The sequence below is a fragment of the Caloenas nicobarica genome, chromosome 2 (assembly GCF_036013445.1).
Source record: "Caloenas nicobarica isolate bCalNic1 chromosome 2, bCalNic1.hap1, whole genome shotgun sequence".
NCBI lineage: Eukaryota > Metazoa > Chordata > Aves > Columbiformes > Columbidae > Caloenas > Caloenas nicobarica.
In genome coordinates this window covers 117876546-117900479 of record NC_088246.1, presented here as the reverse complement: position 1 = coordinate 117900479, position 23934 = coordinate 117876546, and the positions used below count along the sequence as shown (strand labels likewise).

Below are 23934 nucleotides of genomic sequence, written 5' to 3'. Positions count from 1 at the left end.
GGTAAATGAAAAGTGTTGGTATGATTTCAGTTAAGTAACTTTCCAACTGAAAACAGGCTCAATACCGTTTTCTTTTCTTTAAGGAATCCCCCCGATGAGCGGAACTGGCACGCTTCAGATACACCTGCTGGACATCAATGATAATGCCCCCCAAGTGAACCCGAAAGAAGCCACGACTTGTGAAACACTACAGCCTAACGCTATTAACATCACTGCTGTAGACCCCGACATAGATCCAAATGCAGGCCCCTTTGCCTTTGAGCTGCCTGACACACCTGCTAGCATTAAGAGGAATTGGACTATTGTGCGAATTAGTGGTAATTAACACTCTAGAAGTCTTAATCATTTTAAAGCAACTATTGCTTATGCTTTTCTGTATTCTATCTTGGTGTTATTTTGCAGCATACATCAATTTGGTTAACGTGAATAGGAAAGCACCTTAGTGTAAGCAAGAACAAGAAATTTTAAGAAAGTAAAGATCTTCACAGTGATGAAGAAGTCAGTTATCCTGGGTGTCATGTAGTGGGTTGAACAATTAAGTTAATGCAGAGCTCAAAGATGAGCCATTTTTGCCAATACTGTTTTAAACCCACATGAGCAGTACGTTACTTTTTAACCAGTGCCTTATTTTCATACACAGGTGATCATGCCCAGCTCTCTTTAAGGATCAGGTTCCTGGAGGCTGGTATCTACGATGTGCCCATAGTAATTACAGATTCTGGAAATCCACATGCATCCAGCACTTCTGTGCTGAAAGTGAAAGTTTGCCAATGTGACATAAATGGAGACTGCACTGACGTTGACCGGATTGTTGGCACAGGGCTGGGCACTGGTGCCATCATTGCGATTCTGCTTTGTATCATCATCCTGCTCAGTAAGTAGATAGATCTCTTAATTCTAACTCTTTTTCTTTTGCAAGTACCATCTTAAGTTTTAGTCCCATGTACTTTAACAAAGACAGGGCAGTGATTAAAGGCTAAAGTCCAAGAGTTGTTGCTGCTTAGTTTAATGTCTTGGACAAGTATGAAAACTTTCTGACAGTAAATGATTAGAAGTCTGTGACACAGATCATAACTAGCACTTGCATGGCAGTTAAGCCGCACAGTGGATTTGCGAAAGAGGTTTTCCATCTATGCCCATGGGCACTTGTTATGCTGCATCAGCGAGTGACCAGGTTGAAGGTGTGAGTATCCCCCAGACCATCTGGTCTCTCTTGTGGTTCTGGTACCATGTGATTTGATGCCACCCACAGTGGGTAATGGTGCCTTTAGGGAGTGCTCTGGTGTTACTACTGTTGTGCTTCAGATTAACGTAAATAGGCTATTCAATGATTTTGGAAAGTAATATATCATAGCCCTTCATCTAAGGCCTGACAAGCAGGCAGCCATGCAGGAACAGACATGTGCATGTGTGTATAAGTATTAAATAAAGCTGTGCTAGTATTTTATTTTTGTGTCAAGTTCATTCAATAGGGGCAATGACTAAACATCATGACTAAGTGTTTGTCCAGTGTAGTAAATTAGATGCTAGCTCTCCTACACATGATTTCTGATTGTGGTGGAACACAAGGAAGGGATTAATCTGTTCAGAGTATGCTGAGCACCAGTGTAGAACATACAAAATGATGGAAAGGGGTAATTGGGGAGGAAAAAAAAAAAAGTATTTGGGCCTGCCTAAGCCCATGGCTGTACACAAGTGCAGTACAGTTATTTTCCTGATACAAAATACTCTTAAAATGTTAGATATTGAATTAACAGAGCCTTATTGAAACTATCAAATCATTTAAGATATTCTTCATGTATTGACATTCTAGATACATTGGAACTTCTTTCCATTAAGATGATTGTAATTGGAAACATGCCTATTGTATTAGAAATTCATTTACTCACATTTATTCTGTTTTGTTTCTTTTTTGGTTTTCTTTAACAAGCTCTAGTTTGTAAACAGTATAACTTTAAATTGTTAAGATTAAAGATTAACAAGATATAGTTCTAAATGCCATTGTATTTTCCTCAGTCTAGATTCATCTTCCTTCTAAACATGAATCTAAACTTAGACAACAATATGGTCTGTTCTCATGGACTGCTGAGCTGCATGCCAAAATGACCAAAGCTTGGTGATGTTCAAACATCAAAACTACTTAAACTGTATAAATTGCTATACATTATTGGGACATAGCAGAAAAAAAATCTAAATAATATAGTTTTTCAGAATTCTTGCCACTACTGGAGAGATTCCCTTCTGAATCCAGTGGTGTATGAAGCTTGACCTTTCTTTCTTCTTTTCATGACAAGTTTATTTTGCAGATATGGGATGGATTTGTGACTTACGACCTTGAATATGTGATTGATTTCCAAATCAAATTGCCTCTAGTAGCCTGAGTTTAAACATCTTTTGCTTAAGCTGCCTTCTATGAATTTTTTTTTATTTAAAAGAACCAAACACATCCAGAACAGTTAAAGCCAACATTCTTGGCTTTTTTATTTGTTTTTCCTTTTTTTTCCCCTTTTTTTTCCCCTTTCTTTTCCTTTTCTCTCTTTTTCCCTTTTTTTCCTTTTCATCTTTTTTCTTCTATTTCCTCTTTTTCTGTTTTTTTCTTTTCTCTCTCTTTATTTCCTTTTTTCTTTATTTTCCTTTTTTTTTCTTTTTTTTTCATCCTGGTGTTAAATATGTACGATTTTCCATGGCTTTACTTTAGAATCAAAATGTGGTTTTGTCTTCTCTTTTTGCAATGTAGTTTTAGTTTTAATGTTCGTGGTATGGATGAAACGCCGTGATAAAGAACGTCAGGCAAAGCAGCTCTTGATTGATCCAGAAGATGATGTGAGGGACAACATTCTGAAATACGATGAAGAAGGTGGTGGAGAAGAAGATCAGGTGAGGAATGATTAATGGTTTTTACGTAAAGATTTGCACTTCACTCTGCACTTTATTTTGTTCCAGTGGCATGTTATGATAGGTAGCTAATTATTGCATGAAATACTGAAGGCACTGAGTAATATTTTAAAAACCTGAACTATAACATTGCTTTCTCCTGGTATTTTTTGCAGTTCCAGAAATACCAATTGCTTGCCTTTTGGCTGAGATATAAAACCAGTATCTTGTCCACTTGCAGTGACAGCATTCTGCCCATATTCCAACTAAGGTTGTTATATTTAAATGAAAATTAATTTCCACTCTCATTACAGTTTGTAAACCTTCTTCACTCCTTGTCTGAGATCCTGTTGTACATAATCACCAGTGCAGAGTACCCTAATATAGTCTGTTCCAAATACGACCTTTTTTTAGTGGTGGGTGAATGCCTTTCTAGATATACAGTAATGTTGGCTATTGACAGATTGGCCACTACAGGGATTTCAGCTTGGAAAGTATTTATGTTACAAGTAGCTGTCAGGGCACATCTGTGTTCATTCAAATACCTTCCCAGGCAGGTGCCATATGCATTTACTCTCATGTCACCTCTGGTTGAACCAGTGCTGATAAGTCAGAGGACTAGGAGTGATGTGTATATGCTAAGAATAGCTTGTGTTTCCCTCTCTCTCCAAGTCAGTGAATTTCCAAGCAGTGCAATTTCCTTCCTTCAGAGGAGGTTCATTAAGTGCTTTATGAACATGACAAACACTAGACTTATCCACATTATTAGTGGTAGAATTGTAATAATTATGAAGGGAACAGTGCGTATAATAGAGCCTAGGAAATTTTCCAGTAAAAAGCCTTGAAAAATTAAGTGTAATTCTTCCACATGTCCCCAGTCACAGTCATCCGGCACTTGAGTTGTCTGAGAAGTGTCTCCCTTCACTGGTACAGATATTTATAGCTTCCCTCTTCTTGTTTGTTTGTCTGAAATTTGTCTTCCACTTAGTAATTTCCATGTTTCCTACATTTCCCCAAGTACTGTTCTACTTCCTGGCTTTTCCGTGTAACTCTTTTTAAGCAATTTACAAAGGAAACTTCAGTTTATGCAGTTTTGGAAAATTGCTGATGTTACTGAATAAATTGATGACAACCCTTTGAGTCTGTGTATGTATCCCAGTTGTTTGTACACAGATAGTTTGAATACAAGAATTGCATCCTGTTTGTACATCTGTTATTGCATGGAAGAGTTACATGTTTAAAAAATATCAGGAAAACTCAGTCCTGTGAGAACTAATTTTCCAGTTCACATACACCCAGCTCTTCTTCACCCACAAGTCTCTGGAGGATCTGTTTAGCAATTTTCATGTGGTTTTTTTTAAAATGATTTTTAATTGTTGTCCACACAACCCTCAGGACACAGGCAGTAAGGTTCTCAGAGCGCATGTACTGTTAATTGGAAAGTCGTAGGTGATGCTAGAGTAGTGTTGGGAGAGGTTGAGCTACAGATCAGAAGCTTTAAGCATAGTTGTAACAGGGTATAATGAGAGTAAAATACTAAATAGTTTATAAATGGTGCTGAAGTCACTTCTGTCCAGCTTGTACTGTGCTCCTCTCCAGTGAAAGTGCTGTCTTTGTGAGAGGTATGGTCAGGGTAGTACAGTAGGGAGGTAACATTGTGTGAATGCTGTAAAGATTAGCAGGATGTAAACCATCCGTAAATGCAGCCTTTCACCAGCATTGAATGAGCGTACTGTATGCAATGAAAGGAAAAACTCCCAGTGGGTGGAGTAGCAATAAAATGGTAAGAAATGTGAAATTAGGGTCATTTCCTCTCACAGTGAGCAGAGGAAGCACCTAGACATGGCGAGGTTTAAGGGCTTTATAGAAACTTTAATGATTTTGAGCCACAAATCCCCTGCTTGATTTCTTAAGACAAATTTTAAGGCCGCTGTTGCAAATTAATTATCTGAGCTGCCAGCGACATGGTGCAGGTTCTCTGGTCCCTTTCCTGATCCAGTCAGCAGTAGACCATAGTGTCTGAGGATCTAAAGTGTCTTTATACATTCCAAACGTAACAAACATTGCAGGAAGAGAAAATAAAAGCTCATACAAAGTATAGCAAGTTTTTATAACCACTTCTGTAGCGAGAGTTTTAGACCACTGTGTAGGCAAAAAGGGGTAGGTTCTCCCACAGCTCCAAAGTTAAGAATTTGTTGCTGTCCAGAATGGCTGAAAAGAGAGCAGAAACCTTTCAGGTAGGCACTTAATTTTCTGTCTACAATGGATAATGGAAATAAGTTCTGTCTTGCTTTTCCGGGAGATGATTTTACTTTCTGTTGTTTTGACGTTTTGTTAAATCTAATTTCCACTGATGCTTAACTAGATGATAATAGTTCCTGGGTTCATTTCTTCTTGGTTTCCTCCTTGCTCCCTCACCTCCTGTGCCCAGGGGAAAGAGGGAGGATTGTATTTGCTTGGGTTTTATTTCGTTTTGCACGCATTTTATGTGAGATTTAAGAACTTGGAATGCTAAGCTTTTGAAATGTCCCAACAAGTTCCTTACAAGTAGTAATCTCATTTTTGCAAACCGTGGCTCCGCAAAGTACTGTACGGGCAAAGCTGTGTGCAGAACATTGTGGGCAAAAGGCATTGGCCATAAAAGTCTTTGGATTTTTGTCAAAGTTAAAGTAAGCATTAAAGTGTCAAAGCTGAAGTGTTCTAAAAAAGCACGAGACTGCTATCATAAATCTATTTTCAGAATGAGGCCTCATAGGATAAAACTGCCACTGTTCTATTAAAATCAAGAAAAAAATCTTTCATGTCAACCTTGCATCCACAAGTCGTCAGCAAATGACCGAGGAAAATACGTCAATATTAACTTTTTATGGTGCACTCTCCCCAAAACCACCAGGATTGATTGAACAAGCAGTTTCAGTAGAAGGCAGTGCACAAGGTGACTCAAACACAGAACCATCCATCCCAAGGTGCATCTCATGCAGCAAAATAGAAGAGAATGCTCAAATCTTCATGTGAATCTCAGTGAAAACAGTACTTTAGAAGCTTCAGATATTTTCATAATCTGTACCTTTTAAAATTACTTACTTCTATTTATAGCAAGCAAATTACTTAGACCTTTTTACAATCATCTGCTTTTCTGGGTGAATACTTGGAAGGTTTACCCCGTGTGGCCTCATATGTCTTGTTTATCTCAGATGTTTAGGTGACTTGAAGACATGGCTGGCAGGGCGTGAAGGGCTAGAACTTAGGATTCTTTACATCCTGAACCAAACTACTTTTAGACTTGTGGTTTTGCTTTTGGAGTAGTTTATTTATTTGAGAGGGTATGTTTATTTATTTATTTGGAAGTTATGCAGTTGCATTTCTCAGCTGTCACAGCAGACCCAGAAACACCTAAAGCATGCTCAGCATGTTCCTTTCCAAATCTTTGTACATGCTATCAGAGTAATGTCTCCTGCAACAAATTTGATGAGTTCCGAATTCCAGCTAGTTTGTCTGAGTCATAGCAGCTGTCAGCAACAAGGTGGGATTCCTGCTTGGTGCTTGGCCTTTTTTTTTTTTTTTTCCCCTCCTGTGCTAGCATTTCCAAGGAATTATGATGTGAAGTCTCTCATAAAAGAGCAGTTTATTCCATTGTGAAGGTCTCCTGTTAATCCCATCTGAGACCATCTTGGCCTGCTTTGTTCACTCTGATAGACTGGATGCTTGTAAAGAAAATTAAGGTTCTTGAATGATTCATAGTCTTCCTCTAGCCTGACATGATGTACACAGGGTCATGTGATCTCCACAGCAGCTGAGAAAAACGCTTTTAATTCCCTAAGCCAGAAACGCTCTTGAGTTGTGGGTCGTAAATGAAGTCAATCTGCTCCCCACTGAAGAGTGTTGTGAACAGCAGAAATGTTCTGGATTGTTTTCACCTGAACTTCTGTTTTTCAGAAATTGGGCTGAAAAACTGGGTCTGAAAGCTGTATAGCACTGGTTGTCCAGGCAGAAACACTTTTTCCTGGTATCAGGAAGGATCACTGTACTAGCAGAAGCTGGGGACAAGAGAGGAAGGAGAGAGGGTAGAGGTATTCCAGATAACAAGTCTGTAATTCTTCTCAGGATTTTGTTTAAGAATTTGGCTACCTGACTTACAGGGGCTGGGCCATGAGAGGTTTTAAGTCAGCATCATTCCACAGAAGTCAGTGGGACTGGTTTGGTTACTGGTTTGGGGAGGGGGTAAGTGGTGTGGAATTTTTTGGTTTGCTTTGAGGCTTTTTAAAATTCCACCTGAATGTTTAACCCAGCAGTTTTGAGGGGATGGCACACTACGGTTTGCTGTATTCTGAAATAGATGTACCTAGTTTAATTACAAATTATGAAGCTGGTAGTGACTGTCTTGATTATTAATGGACTGCATGATCTAGAGCTTGTAGTTCTTTAGTGGACGGGAGGTACGAGATACAAATGATGGATATTCTTCCCTGACATGATGTGCTCCTAGCTTGTAACACTGTTCTCAGTTCTAAATACCAAAACCTCATGTTGGCTGAGTGTTAAAACACTTAGCACATATTTTCAGCACGGTTCACACGCATAGCAGATCACAGCCCATAAGCATCACTAATTCATTTTTATCACATATCTCATGCCATTTGTGTGATTTACAACAAGGCAGTGAGTGCTCAACTGGGATACATGCAGCATATGTCAACCTGATAACTGTGATACATTTTTTTTCTATTGAACTGCTTTTGTATACATCTCATTGCAGAAGATGATCTTCTCATCTCTTTTGAGCCCACTTCTGTCGTGTTTTCTGAATTTTAGTAGTACTTGCTCACACAGGTGGTCCAGTTGAAGCAAGTTGCACAAGGAAATGGGTGGTATGCTTTGAAAGTATTGCACATCAGCTCTTTTGAACCTGTATTTTAATCTTGCTCTCAGATTTCTTCAGCACCAGAGTTTCTAATGCAATTATTTTACTCCTATTCAAAGCGTTATTCTTTGTACCGATTCTGCTTGTTCCTTTTTACATCACCTTTTCTTACAAGTGTATTCATACATTAGTCAATAGCTTGCTTTTGTCATGTTTTTATTACGCATATATATACAGAAAAAAATAGAATTTATTTTAAAGGTGATAATAGCATTAAAAATAAAAGCATAATGGTTCATTTTTTGTGTACAGGATCTAAATTCTAAGCAAAAATTGTTCCTTTATAGAAGGGGTAGCTTTATTCCAGCATTTGTGTGTCATTGATAAAAATTAATTGCATAATCCTTTGATTTTTTAAAAATTATTATTATCATAACTTTCTGTATGCCTACATCTTAACATTGCATTGGTCTTGTGTGCTGTTCATAACCTCGGTTGTAAACATGACAATGGTCCTTACCTACTTGATGAACTTTATAAATCCACTTGATTATTTTTTATTTTCACCAGCCTATCTGGATGTTATTCTGATCACTTACTCTCACTTTCTGTTATTTTGCATTGCATTAATGTATGAAATAATGAATAAAATAATTGTTGCTAAGATATTCCTAGGAATATGCAATGTGATAATTAGAAAGTAGTTATTTTGGAGATTGTGTTTGTTTACTAAGACATTAACTTCCTTTTTTTGAATGAGTGACTCATGCAGTGCTCCTGTGGAGGAATTACTGTCATTCCATGGTGAATCTTTATCTCATCGTCCAAAAAGTAATGTTTCCATAATTCCATTACAAAATTGTGTTGTGTTTTATCCTATCTAGAACTGACACGTGTTACTGTGTTTTATCTGCAGCTGGAGTTTAACCTTTTCTATTATTAAAAAAGATAAGCTAGCTTCTTGGTTATCTTAAAAATTATTAACTTGTAATACTCCAGATGCATCTATCATAAAAAAAAATGGGAAAAGCAATATGGCAGAAATAATCAAAAAGTGAGTGGCAAAGAAAGAACAACTGTTAGCGCAGGCATTTTAACTGGCCTCCTACCTGCAGCCTACATCTAGTCAGTCCTCTGTGTTTGCCTTTTTTGGAGTCTCATTATCTCAGCAGATACAGGATTTAGGGCAGGCTGGAACATTTTGCAGAACTTGAGCAATATTTTATGTGCGAATTTCTCATAGCTTTTAGGGTGAGGTTTAGTGGGTTTGGGGGTAGAATGGTAAGATGTAGCAGGATTGTTTTTCACTTCAGTTTTCTCTGTTTTTAAAAGACCTTGGCAGATGGGAACATTCAGCTGTGTAAAATATTTCTTCCCTTGCTTCCCCATCCCATTTCTCTATTGGAGTTGACATTAATTGTCTTTGGAACACAAAGGCAAAGCAGAACATGTGTTTTATCCATAGGTACATCATCATGGTTTGCTCTGTTCTCTTAAGCTAACAATAAAATTGGGCACCATCCTGTAAAAGGGGTGGGTGAAATACAAACTTCTGCCAATGCTGCTTTCAGTGCAGCTGATTTTGTTCAGTGAATGACACTTTCAGCTCTCACCATCAAATTAAGTGATCTTGTGACAATTAAATTGATTATTTCTTGCATGGGGACAGATTTGAACTTCAATATTCCTTTGCAAAGGCTACATCCTTTGAAAATGAGAAACAAGTATAGTGCTTTTGTTATATTAGTCATCTGGCCAGGCCTGTATTCATGCATAGCCAAAGCTTTAGTTCTGTAGAAAGTAAAAAAAACCAAGTCATTCTGAAAAGTGTATGACACAGTCTAATGAATGGCCAGGAAATATGATGAGAGCCCTGAGATAACAGAGGAACCTGATTCGTAAATCATTAATGAATACGTCACTCAGGTCGCGTGTACTAGGATGTGTCAGTGTTAGTGAAAACACTAGTGGAAAGCTCAATTTAGATATAATTCCAATATTTTCAGAGTTTTACTATCTGGAGCAGTCAGTCCTGTATATGCATACCAAATTATACTTTTACCGAGCTGTGGTTTGATTCTGCTGTTCACAGTTGTGCTTTATAATATTACAGTATGCGTTCATATAAAGCAGGTCCAGTTACTGTATTTTTTTTTTACTTTGTTCAGTTTTTGCCAGGAACTGAAGTAAATCTTCTAAAATGCAAACGAAACCAGAACAGCTAATCCAGTGGGGAAGGGGGGAAGTTAGCTTTATAAAACTAGAAGCTTCTTAGAAGCTCTTATTTCCTGGCCTGTTGCCTCAGGTTTGGTTGTTGTTGTTTGGGGTTTTTTTTTCAGGGATTGTAGAATCTGGTAACTGTCAGTCAGAAAGCAAGGTACTTTTTAAAGAAATCTCTCCTACTGCTGTAACTGCTGACTGCTGTATGCGAGATTATTACTTAAGTGCTGCTAAATGAATAGCTGCCTTGCACAAGAAGTAGTTGTTTAAGGGAAGAGATTTTGAAGGCTGCATTATCTTGTTTCTCTGTAAATCAACAATTACTGGGAAATATAAAGTGGCAGTTTCTTCTCTTCTGGATGTTTCTTCTATTCAAGTTGAGATACTTGCACTATGCTTCCAACTACTGTGTAGATGTTCTTAAAGAAGTGCTTTTTGGGATTTTGGACCCTTCTGCCTCCACATCTGTTAAGGTGATTAATTTGTAGGACTTGGGTAGCTGTTTCTGACATTTAGCACTGTCTCACTGGGATCTCACGTTTCAGGAATGTGAGGTGGGAGCTAGTGATGATCTCAGTCTTCGCTTAAAGCTGTCTAGAGCTAAGTGAATAGCTAAGAAAGTCAGTGTAATCAGCTTGGAGGAGTTTGGTGGGGTTTTGTGGGGGTTTTTTTAGATTATTTAATTTCACAAGACGCAACTTCTGATAAAATGCCCTTTTAGTACATCATTATTTTCTTTCTTAAAACAAAAACAAATCAAAAGCAAAACTTTTTCTGCTTCAATGCAGATGTCAGGGCTTTTTTCAGCAAGACCAAATAGTGATGCCAGAACCAGAGACAGAAGTACTGGTGGTTACATAAAGAAGAGTATAGGATAAAGCATTAAAGTTGTCATCTCTTCAACCACCAGTTATCTAAAAGGTAGCTGTATGATCTCATCCAGTGAAATCAGATCCTTTTATAAACCAGGGGAAAGACAAGAGATCATTCAGCTTGCTTCGCTTAGGTCCCTGTAGTAGAATGGGGCATTTCTGTTTCCCTGTTGACTGCAGGCTTGGACAATCAGACTAATTTAAATTTTTGGTTTCTAAAGGCCTGAGTTTTTGTTAGATGCAAAATGGGAGTAAACTAACATGTTTTAGCAACCTTCCAATAGAGAAAAACTAATGCTAAGTTCTCCCTTCCATCAGCGATCTAAACTTGTCCAGAAGTTTGAGAAAACTCAAACCCTTTGTTTGGATTTGCTTAAATCCAAATTGAAGGAAGGGAAAGAGGTATTTGTTCTAAAATTGCTGGAGTTAGGGCTAAACAGTGTAAATAAATACATCTGTCAAAAAATGGCAGCCATGTGAATTAGGTGCTCACAGCTTTTGTTCAGGTACGTTTCGAATGGAAGGCTTAATCTTGTTCCTTGTTAGTCCCTCAGCAGATTGTAATTATGAACAGGTTAAATGCAAAAAGACTGGAGCAAAGACAAAACTTTGTTGACTTGTGGTCCTGAATCTAGAGAGTAAAAATAATTACCCAGAATGTTGCTCCAAGCTGGCTCTCCTAACCTACCCCAGCATGTCTTGTTCTCTCTCTGATGTGCCGTAGTTTTCCATTTAGCTGTCATTTTTGCAGTTAACTATCATAACGTACTCTGCTTAGACTAACCTTAAAGTCTGTTCAGGAACTTCAGGTAATACATTAAAAGTTTTCCCGTTTTTCTAGCTGTGAATGCGGTATTGAGTGAAGAGACAGAATTTCAGCAGCACTGAACAGCTTATACCCTGGCTCTTTAGAACATTTTTCTTTCTTTTACTTTGCATTAATTGAGTAGAGTTGACTTTAGACAGAACGTTGAAACAGGTGGAGTTGTTGCATGATGCTGTGCTTGTACAGCACTGAGCCAGTTTGGGGAGATGTTGGATGACTTGCCATGCCTGACTGACGTACAGTTACTATTGATTTTAATGATACAAGAGATTTGAGAGTCTGCTGTAATAAGCACTATGGATCTTCTTTTCCTGTCCAGACACTAATAGACCTGCAAAATAAATTTTGTCTTATAGAAGGCTAGATGGCAGTGTCATAAATTATCCTAGAAAAGAAAACCAAAGTGGGAGTCCACATGAGGACACCTTCTGCACTGCTGTTGCCTTGCGGATGGCAATCTTTGCTGTCTTTGTTCCCGTAGAGCCTGGAGGTGACTCAAACTGTACATGCTCCCAAGAGGATGGCCTTAGGATGAGAAGACACTAGGCTGACTGACTTGATTCAAATTGCATTTCTGTATGACCACTAATCAGAAACAAATGTATGCCTATGCGAGTGGATGGAAAACACATTTATCTGTATAAAAATGAAATGACCAGAGAGGCTCTCCTGGTTTTAATACCTTGTTATTTAACCATACCTATTTGAATTTGTCTATAACAAAATGCTTAGTATAAAAGAAATAAGATATTTTTCATTTCTGCCTGTTGGTGGTTTTTACCTTCATCTTTTGGGTGGGTATGAAAAGCACTCTTGTGTTACATATTTGTAAATTCTAAAAAGTACATCCTTCTCTGTTTAATAGGATTTTCTGATAGCACGTCTCTAAACTAGCTTGATTTATTTTATGTAATATAAAGGGAAAGGATAAAAAGTTCTGTTCTGTTTACTTTTCTCCAATGCATACTGCTTCCTGGAGATCACTTATTTTTCTGTTTGGTACATGAAGAACTGAAGGGTAGAAGTTACAGCTCTGCCCCAAGGAACTTGTAATCTAATTAAAGCATATGAAACTGCATTTTCAGATCTCAGTGGAGCTGTTCCACCTCTTTTGACTGTGTGTTTGTGTGCAGTCAGCTGTGGACCCATGTAACAAATTAGAAGGTGTAGTGGATTTTGACAGTCACAGTTCTTCCAGCAAACTACCTTCACTGCTGTCAGACCCCTCCTCCTGTTGAAAAGTCTGGTTTGGGGGTCACAGGAGGTAATACTCTCAAAAAGGACCTACATCCTGTGATGGCAGAAGTAAATGCTTGCTTTCCTTCCCTTAGCAGATAGTTAGGAATCAAAGAAAATGTAATTTTCTGCACAGCCAGCTTTCAGCAAGTTGAGATTACAAATAAGATTTTTACCAGAGCAACACTACTGAAAAATAGAGACTGATGATAAAGGAGCTTATTTAGGATGTTCCTCAGCTGCTTGGATTATTTGTGGGGCAGGGTATGTGGCATATAGGAGAGCTGGTGTGAGCCTCAGTCTGCTGATAGTTCATGAATGTCTTTAGTTTAAGCCTTTAAGCCCAGTTCTTTATTCTGCATTTCTACCTGTGCCTTGTGCGAAGGAATCCTAGAGTATGACTGCTTTCTAGACATGACAACAGTGAGGTGAATGACAATGATGAAATGCATCGCACTGTTCAAATAGTATTCAGGCATATCTGTCTAAAGTACATAAACATTCATCTAATTAAAATTTTTCTATACATACATATTGCTTATTGGAATTCATAGTGCTATGCTAGCTTCATCAGTCTGCCAGAGTTTGAAACTGCAGCATCAAGTACTTAATGCACAGATCCACAAGTAATCTTGAGAAAGTGCTTAGAATTAAGGCCAAATCTGATGAGCTTTGTATTTCTTATGACATTTTCCCCCCTTTGGCTTGCATATTAGGGAAGCCACATGAAATCCGCAAGGAGTCTTAAACTCATTCTTTGAAGGTATTATAAAACACTGCAGAGCAGTGCGCTTGCCTCTTTCTCAGAATGAGAATGTCTGGCATTTATTTGCTTAGAAAAAGAAGAGTTGAATTTGGCATCTTTGCTCTATGCAGTAAATCATCATTAGTAGGCAAAGTGTTTAGTCTCTTAATAGTACTACTCAAATCCTTGCTTCTCAATGGAAAACATGAGAAGCTCTACAAATCTGATAGAATAGAATAAAAATGGTAGATTCAGGGACTATAAATCAACATCCTGTTGGTATGCAAATAACAATGTTATTGACTTACTGTCAGTAAGCATTACAATCCTGAAAATAGGTCTTCTGGTGATATGATACTTTACATCTTCTCTTTTTTCCTCCTCATGTTTCCCCCTGACAGATATCATTCGAAATTCTCCTGACATACTGTTTTTGTTTCATATTTTGCAGGATTATGACTTGAGCCAGCTCCAGCAGCCTGACACTGTGGAACCAGATGCCATCAAACCTGTTGGAATCAGACGTCTTGATGAAAGGCCAATCCATGCAGAACCTCAGTATCCAGTCAGATCAGCTGCTCCTCATCCTGGGGACATCGGGGACTTCATTAATGAGGTAAAGGAGAGAAAAAGTTTCCTCCTAAGATCTGATAAGCTTTTATATTTTGCTAATTGTACTCTGCATGAGTAGCTGCTATGTTTGAACACAATAACTTCTGAAAACTTACTTAGACAATTAAAATTGTCTTGCTAGATAGAAGTAAATATGTTCTTTGAAAGTACAGACAAATCTAATTAACTCATTCAAACAGAAAGGGAAGATGTATCAATTAACTTCTGTATGTTTGTATTAATTGCATTCATAATATGTTATCAGCTGCAACCACAGTATCTCCAAGCAGGATTATTCTATGGGTTCCAAGTAATAAATAGACTAACAAAATTATAGTGTAGCCTAAATTCATTTATTAATTCACAGTAATTTAATAAGGGGAGAAGTTAATTTTCATTTTCCTCATACATTACCCTTTGAATCCAGATAATACTGGAAATTGAGTACCTTCAATAAGACCGAAAGAATTCCATCAAATACGATTAGTGAGCAGGGCAGCTAAATTAAATGTTATGTAAGTGCTTTTAATACTTGTCATAGAGCTTTAAAAGTCTTTGCATGATCTTTGATTCTTCAGTCTAATAAAGATAAATGTAAGTAAGATTCAGACTATACCATTTTACAGTTCTGGAAGAAATGCTCCAACAAATATTTGTTTCATTATTTCTATCCCTGGTCAGTCGTAAATCATTTGTTTTGTGGAACTTAAGATAGAATGTGTTTCTTGTGCCTTCCCGGTTATAGGAAAACAAATACTAAGCCAAAATTTACCACTTAAAAATAAGCTATATTCTGTAGATGAATAGTGGTAGTTAATTATTTTCTCTAATTTTCTCATCTCTTCCTTGGCAATTACCGCTGGACAAGTATTGCAGAACTGTTTTTACAAACATGTTTATTCTTGTTTGCTTTAAAGAAAAGTCAGGCTAATATACTGGAGGCTTTTGTGTTAGCAAGCTGTAGAAAATTAAATTTGCTCCTGTTAAGGTATAGAGCGATACAATTGTAAGAAAACCTACAGGGAGGTGACTAGCAGGAGACATTAAAATATCGTCATAACACATTGTATTTTAAGAGACGCCAAGTTTGGGAAAGAGCTGTGTTAGAAAGACATGTCTCAACGAGGAGGATTTTTGAATGCCTTGTACTTCTAAATATTACAATTAAAATCAGCTTCTGGAAAATAGACATGGGACTTGGGCTCCCTCACCTTCTTCCACAGTTTCCCATCCTATTCTCACACAGCTGTGACCAGACACTACCCACCTGACAGGCAGTCAGGAAGAACCCATGATCCTCAACACCCTGATTTTTTTTTTTTTTTTTTTTTTTTGTCCTCAAAGCAGCTATCAAGCTCTACAGAGCCAACAAAAGGAATGAGTGCGGTTCTCCTGGAAAGCCAGAAAGGGGATGGAGTTTGTCCAGCTTCCTACAATTTTTAAATTACTTAGCAAGCTATTCTTGCAATACTATTTTTCAGTAGGTTATCACTCTTGAAGATTATAGCATCAATGTGTCCACATGGAGCTGTAGAAACAGTACACACTGTCCTGATTTAACCCTATATGTTTATATCACAGTAGAAACGAGCATGGAGTCATTTTCTTACTGCCGTCTATTGCATTAAATCAATACTTCTCTTTATGATTCCCCTTGCCATCCCCCAAAAGAGGAAGTTTTTGCCAGCTATTCTTACACAGTAAAATGTTGTCAATAATATTGACTCTGAAATAAAATTAACCTTAGAGGTATATATGAAATTAAACAAAACATGGCAATTTTCTTGTCTGCAAGGTAGCTCAGAATTAATTATATACTCCGATTGAAAGGAACTATATGATGTCGTTTCTAGGTTTCAAGTATTTATACATTTAGCTTCTTTTTCTTTGTAAGGTATTTCTTCCTTAGGATTTCACAGCAATTTATCGTTTTACTACAGGGCACTCCACCTAACCCTGTCTCTAGCAGCCAGCCACCAAAAGTTGGTCATGCTTTATCTGTTTTGCCAGAAGTCTGAGCAAAACGGAGATTTTATTTCTCCAAAACAGCTTCATCTTAATACATGTTTTATGTTAAAATTTCCCATGGCAAATGTGATTCTAGAAAGTCTTATTGGGGAAAAAAAAGTCAGTCTTTCACATGGTACTCACTATTATAGTTAAATTTCCAAGTTATCAGCATCTAGAACATAAGTATTCAGGCTGCACAGGTTTTCAGACTCTCTTCAGAGAATTCTACCTGCAGTCCTGGCAAGGTTACACCCAGACAAATTGTTTAGTTCCTCTCAGTTTGACCTGGAGTAAATGGAAGAAATATCTTGGGTAAAACCCATACCAAACGTTCTTAGGGCAGTTCATACAGAATATGTGCTGAGCTGTGAAAACAACATAGCAAGATAAGAACGGGCAGAGTTCATATCTCTTTGCATCCAGCTTCAACATCATTAAGCAAAGAACTTTTCCCTTGGGCAGCCCTAACCCAAACTGCCTGCAAAACTAGTGCAGTCACTAGCTGAGCAGAGAGAGGCTTTGGTACCTTGGTACCAAAGTCTGCATTACCTCATTGGTTTGAAAAAATGCAGCACTTCTGGAGATCAGTCTGGTCTTTTGCAGGACTTGGCCCTATTCCCAGAGATGCTGATCAGCATGATCCTTTGGGATGCTGGCCCATGTGTGGGAATTAATTTAGTCTGTCGAATGCTCACCAGCACTTCAGACACAGGGCCAGCATTGTTCAGATTAGCCTCTGAATTATTCCCAACTTTTGACAAAAAAGAACAATAGGTCATTGCTTTCAGATATTGGAGGATATAGATACCATCACTGAGCAAGCATGGAGTGTTGGGGTTTTTTTCTTTTTTTCCTTTTTTATTACAGAGCTGTAGAAACAAAAAGTGAAAAAGACCTAGTTGGTCACTGTGTCTCTTTCCTTTTGGCAGTACTCTGTTTCTTCTGGTATATTATTTTCTAACTGTTATCAGTTGTATTGAATCTACTTAATTCAATAAGAAATACATAAGCGTGAGTTTTTTATAGTGTTCTAATGACTTCTCAGTTGAAAAACAAGTTACAAGTATGATAAAAACTTCAAATACTTTTATAACACATATGAAGTTAAGATAACACATACTTAGCTATGAACTTTCTAAAATAAGAAGGTTCCAGAGGTGCCTTATAATCAAATATGTTTTGCAGGCATAAGCTAAATGACCTCGGGGACTTTCTTGTTTTGTCTGTTTCAATGGATAGATGAATCTCTTATTTAAGGAGGGAAGGGAAAAACCTCCTTTTCTTCCAGTCCAGTGTACAAACAAGTCAGTGAAATAAGTCATGTATTATTAAGAATCCTCTGTAGACCTTGTTTTCCATTTTGAGCCTTTTAAAACATAACGTGCAGAGTGTGGAGCATAATTAACACTTAGAATAGTCAGGATTTGCAAGACAGCATAAATTAGGCCTGTTTGAAGTAGCTTTGTTAATCTTGTTTTCAGGAACCACCTATGCTGTCCCTAGAAACCTTAAACAAATTATATTGTGGTGGAGAGTTTGTGGCTAAGAATATATTTCTAATCAATAGAGGACATAGCCTGAGGTAAATTAAATTTAAATTACAAACTACAGGTCTCATCCCATGAGGACGTGGAGGACCCTCAATTCATTCTTAGTAAATGGTTATCGATACAGTGCCACCTCCAAGCAGAACAGAGTCCCTTGATGTTTTCTCTTTTCTCTCGCAAACTAAAAAAGCAGTTCCAGATTTAAACAATTTTCATATTTCCCTATAGGGCTCTATTCTTGCTTTCCTTCTCATCAAAAGTCTGCTGAGTCTGATTAAGTAGTAGGATTAATGAAAATAAAAGCATTAGATTTTGTGATGTTTCATGTTCAAGATTTTGAGGGGTTTGCTTTCCCTTGATTTGAGACAAATTGAGAATGCTACACATACTGAGGAAAGTATAACTTCAGGTTACCATTGTTCCTCAGTCAAGGCACTGTAGTTTCTCCTCTTCTGGCCCTTATCTCCTTAGTGAAAGTTGCCATGACATATATAAAAGAGGAAAAGGAAAAAAATGAGATTGCTACTCAGTCTGTGCTAGGTCTCAAGGTGACCTTTGTATTGTCATGGTTCTTCTGTGACTGCTGGTTGTGCATTGGCGATACGGCAAATGCAAGGAGATGTGACTTCATTCACTGTCTCCCAGCAGGATCACCTGGTCCCAAGTGTGTGCCCCAGCAATTCTGGTGTTGAATAAGCTTTTCTATCTAGTAAAAACTTTGGACTTTCAGATCAGGAAACTGTAAACCAAATAACTATAACAACTCTGCTGCTCTGAGATTCTTGAACACATCTGGGAAAAACTGAGAGATCTCTTCAGAAGCGGTTGACAATAACCATGGCAGTAAAAGCAGTTCTTGGCAGCCAGTTGTTGCCTTTTTACTTGTGCCAATACAGCAGGTTGTGGTACCACCCACTGAAAGGGATGGCATAATAAGCAAAAAAGGTGGCAATACTGAAACCAGAGGGAGCTTCGTAAGTCAATTTCACTGCCAAAGCTGACATCCAGTAACTTCAGTTTAGGCCATGCTGGAGAACCCAACAGCAAAGTGGAGCAGTGCACTGGGTAGGTGAGAACATGCTTAGCAGAGGGAAAGGGAAAAAATTGTGGTATTTCTTTGTCATTTCAGTATGTAACTTGCCACACAAATATAACAGAAAACTTGGTAGCCGTTTGAAGAGTTAGAGACTAAGTTCAGTCATTATACTGTGAATCTGAGGAATTTTTAAATAGAAGATAGGTGGATAGGTGCAAATGTCAGTGTAGCTTGGGCTGTGCTGTTGATTCAATACCTATGTAACATGGCCCATAGCTACCTTCTCTGAATTAAGTGGATTACACAGTAAGCACAACCTTTGAAACAGTGAATTTGTTAGCGAGATGCTATCTCGTAAGTCTGTAGCTCAAAACCAGTTCTCTTTTTAAATACTATCATGATACCAGCAGCAAATCGCAAAAAAAAAAAAAATCCAACTTCTCCTTTGGAAAAAAAAGATGGAAAGAGGCTGCCTTCTGCCTTGCCATGGATGGTATCAGAATTTCTGCAGTGATGTGGTCAATTGTTAGGTTCGCTGATTTTTAATAAATTAGTATCTCCTTTGGCTGGCTGTTACTAGGCAGAACTGCAGAGAAATAGCGTTTCTTCTCCAAGCTGACTTTCTAAATGAATTTAACACACTGATACCCGGGATTCATACCTCAGCACTCCTTAAGCTCGAATGGTATTTATTCTTCTGCCCTGTCACCTGTTTCTGAAAAGCATAGGTGTCTGTCACCCCAAGCAGTCTTAAGGGAAGATGGAAATACTAAAAGGCCAGTTACTGCCTGAGAAGTAAAGTTGTATTTCTGCTTCAGAATCAGAAATTGAGAAAAAGCCTTAGAACTGTTCCCAGCTTTGAAGCTAGATAAGGGAAGTCTTCCAACACTTGCTGTTGCCTTTTTGGAATCTAAATTCTTTTGTCCTTAATATGGCCATCAGGATGGAAAACTCCAAAGACAGAGATAACAAGCATCACCAATTATTCTTATCAGATAATACAAAATAATGCTTCTAATGCAGGCTATTAATAACCTGCTTGATGTTGTACTACATGAAACGATCATTTTAAGTCCAAAATGTGTTCTTGATTAGAGGTCATTAGTTTGATAAATGTGCTGGGCCTTTCCACCACTGATTAGCAAAATTATTTGAGGTTCATTTTGCACACTTCTGAATGATTTTAGATAGGCAATAAAAAAATCCAGAATTTTCTTCTACCTTATCATTGCCATATGCTTTAATTAATGGGTTTAGCTATTTATGCATTTCTAGAAGAAAAATCAACATACGTTTCCATTATGTCACATTTAGACTAAACACACTTGAGAGTAAAACATACTTTTCCAAAAACAGAATATGTTAAATTATTTGAAGGAGGCACAGTCAGTCCTTCAAATAATTTGGAGTATAATAAAGCCATTCTTTAAATAAACATTAAAAACGAAAAATAAAACTGGTTAAAAAAAACCTGGTTAGAATTAACAGTGAGCAATTTACAATCTCAGCCTTATGGAATTCTGGAAGATATATTATCCCTTGTCAGTGGCTGCCAGAGTAGATCCTAGTCAAAGCAGATCTTGAAAAGGCATCGCTAATCCTATGGAAGAAACTGTGAGGCTGAAAAATCCAAAACACAAGAGTGCTTTTAACTTCAGACTTCAGCCTTTTATATTCAACTTGTAAATCTTCCGAGGATAAGCACAGAGCACCCATCTCATATTCTAAAATTAAACTTACTGTTTAGGTTCGAACCTGCATAAGAAAACAGAGAGGGAAGAGACTTTTCTCTGAAAGAAGTGTGATTCTTTTCCTACTTTCCTCTTGTTCAGTTTGTTTTGGTTTTATTTTGGGTTATTCAGCTCTAGAGAGTAGAAATTTAAAATTACTGAAGACCCAATATTTGTGTGTTCATAACTTGAATACTTCAAAATAAGGAAACAAAAATAGTTGTGATTATGTGTTTCGTTTTGATGTCATTGTTTATGTGTGTTTTCTGAAGAGCAGGTGGAATCTTATGGGTGGTTATGGCAAAGCACATAAGACTTAAGCCAACATACTGTATCTTTTTCTCCCAGCAGCCAACAGGGGTACAGGCATTTTACAGAGCTAAATACGGCTTTTGGCACACACAGATGGACTGCAGGCCAGCAATGTCAGTGGATACGTTATTGGCCATGCGAGATGGCTGCTGAAGTGAATCTTTGCAAACATGCCTATTTCTCCCTCCCCATCTGTCGGTTTAACCAGTCCCATATTGCTCATGCCGCAGGTTGTGAGCTGCGTAGCTCTGAAACTGTACATTTATTAACATCGGTCCTAATGCCACAATGTTGTCTTAAGGTTTTGTTAGAACTGTATTTGCAGCTACATTCAAAATGGCCAGTGCTGTAGTGCTGGAAACCTGGCCATTCTAAAGGGAATTTAAATAAGTTCTTGCTGAAGTTACAGAAACATTAATCCTGTTTTGAACTGAGTTGCGGAAGAACTGGAACGTGGTTTTCTAAAGTGGCAGTTGATACATAACTAAGCTGTGATATTCCAGTTATGTTTTGCCTCTCAGATACAGAACTTAATCTTTTTTTTTTTTTCTCCCTCTCCTTCCTGCAGGGACTTAAAGCAGCTGACAATGACCCCACAGCCCCGCCATATGATTCCCTCTTAGTCTTTGACTATGAAGGAAGTGGCTCCACTGCTGGATCCTTGAGCTCCCGTTAACTCCTCAAGTAGTGGTGGTGAGCAAGACTATGACTACCTAAATGACTGGGGCCCGCGTTTCAAGAAACTTGCTGATATGTACGGCGGAGGTGATGACTGAACTTCAAAGTGGACTTTGTTTTTGGACAAGTACAAACATTTCAACTGATATTCCCCAAAAGCATACAGAAGCTAGGCTTTAACTTTGTAGTCTACTAGCACAAGTGCTTGCTGAAGGCTTTGGCTTAGGCTGCAAACCAATTTGGGCTCCGTGGAATATCAGTGATCCAATGCTGTTTGGAAAAAAATATTGAGCTCAGTTACACTTGAATTTTACAGTACAGAAGCACTGGGATTTTATGTGCCTTTTTGTACCTTTTTCAGATCGGAATTAGTTTTATGTTTAAGGCTTTAATGGTACTGATTTATGAAATGATGCATTAAAGAGACAAAATATGTTGGGGTGGGGAGGAGTAAGGTGAAACACAATATGCTTCAACATGCTTTTGTTACATCGCATTGCTTTTATTAAAATAAGGAGATTAAAAATAAACAAAAAAATCCTCATGGAACAATTTTATTATCTGGGAGAGAAGACCATGAGGTGGAACAATGTACATTACTTCTAGTTTTAGATGTTAGGGGTTTTTTTTCACTAAAATTCTAAAACTTATGCAGCTGGTTGCAAATAAAGGGAGTTTTCATATCACCAGTTTGTAGCAGAATTGATTTTTTTTCTTATGCTAGAATGTTAGACACATTTTGGTCTTAATCCATGTACACTTTTCTTTTTTCTTTTTTTAATTTCTAGTATTTTTTTCCCACTTCACTGTAAAAAAAATTGTATGTGTACATAATGTTTTATTGGCATAGTCTGTGGAGAAGTGCAGAAACTTCAGAACACGTGTATGTATTATTTGGACTATGGATTCAGGTTTTTGCATGTTTATATCTTTCGTTATGGATAAAGTATTTACAAAACAGGTTGCAAACAAGTGACATTGATTCAATTGTTGAACTGTAGTTAGAGTACTCAATATTTTTTTTATTTTTATTTTTATTATTTTTTTTGTTTGGGGAGGGAGAAAAGTTCTTAGCACAAAAGTTTTACATAATTTGTACCAAAAAAAGGGCGGGGGGGCAGTTGGCCTGATACTGGTGGCACGAGTAAATATACAGTATGTTTTGGGGGCGGGGAGGGAAAGGGAATGAAGCTTTCAAACTGGAGAGACTTCTGAGAACAGCTTTGCCTCTGTATTGTGTACCAGAATATGAATGATACACCTCTGACCCCAACGTTCTGAATAAAATGCTAATTTTGGATCTGGTGCTTGGTTTGGCTTTTTTTTTGTCCTGCCTGGGCAGCCCTGACTGTAGTAAATAAAAACATACAAAGTTTTGTGAGAAGCTACATGCACTGCTTTAGCATTCGATACTGTTGGACTGAAAATAAGCTGCATATAGAATTTGGCACAAATTTGGAAGGCAAGTTGCCAGGCAAAAGTGAAGTGGTCTGTGCCATTTCTGGGAATTCAACATCTTCAATTCCACATCAATGGCTAACTCTTTGGTTTAATGTAGATTATTTAAATAACAGAGCTTGCCTAATTTTTGGCTCTTTTCTAGACTGACAGTTCAATGGTAGTGTGATTATGCTGCGGGTTGCATAAATAAAATAAATTGCAGATCCTGGCAGTCATCTGCTGCCTGGACTTTTTTATGCTGAAGACAAGCCCCTGTTAACTTCAGTGAGCATCAAGTCCTGGCCTTCAGGGAGGTGCTCATGATCATGGAGCTTCACCAAAACGTCCTATTAGGAGATCAGTTATCACTAAACGTGTTTTCTAAGTTGTTACAATGGTTTATTTGCAAACAAAGCAAACGTAGGAGGCACAGCAGTTCTACCTTCTTTCACTTGCAGCAATCTGCTCAGGTTTCATGTCTACATTTACACACATTAAGGACCTAATTGTGAACAGTGTGAAGCTTAAACTCAGCAGAAACGCCCCAGTTCCACAGTCTGTTGGAGCACTGGAGCGGGAGGGGATGTGGATCCCGGGACTGGCACAGCGGCTTTCTGCGCCGGGAGTTGGTCTGTGGGGGATGCTCCTCAGCCTGGTGCCACTTCAGCGCTTCATCAGCACTCAAACCATCATTGACATAATTTGACTGTGACTTTCAGGGGTGAATCCTGAAATCTGAGCTGGAGAGGGTTAAACGCTGCATGCGAGGTGTCTCCACCGCGCTTTTCGTGGGCATGTCTCTTGTCTTCCTCGTGTTCTGATGATGCTTGTGAAAGCTGAGAGGTAGCAATCCTCTCGGGCTGGGATATGGCATTCCTGTGGCTGCATATCTGGCTGTTACTTATCTCATGCATTTTCACCTGTAGCCTGACACT

The 23934-nt window shown here is 38.0% G+C and overlaps 1 protein-coding gene across 1 annotated transcript in view; it reads left to right on the top strand.

Annotated features, from left to right (window-relative positions):
- Positions 1-22652, top strand: part of CDH2 (cadherin 2) — a 116592-nt gene extending 93940 nt beyond the window's left edge. Inside the window, 6 exon segments of the mRNA XM_065627310.1 lie at positions 84-317; positions 641-874; positions 2738-2877; positions 14086-14250; positions 21450-21551; positions 21553-22652. Coding sequence (XP_065483382.1) covers positions 84-317; positions 641-874; positions 2738-2877; positions 14086-14250; positions 21450-21551; positions 21553-21657 — 980 coding nt within the window. The 3' untranslated portion in view covers positions 21658-22652.
- Positions 22653-23934: the final 1282 nt, after the last annotated feature.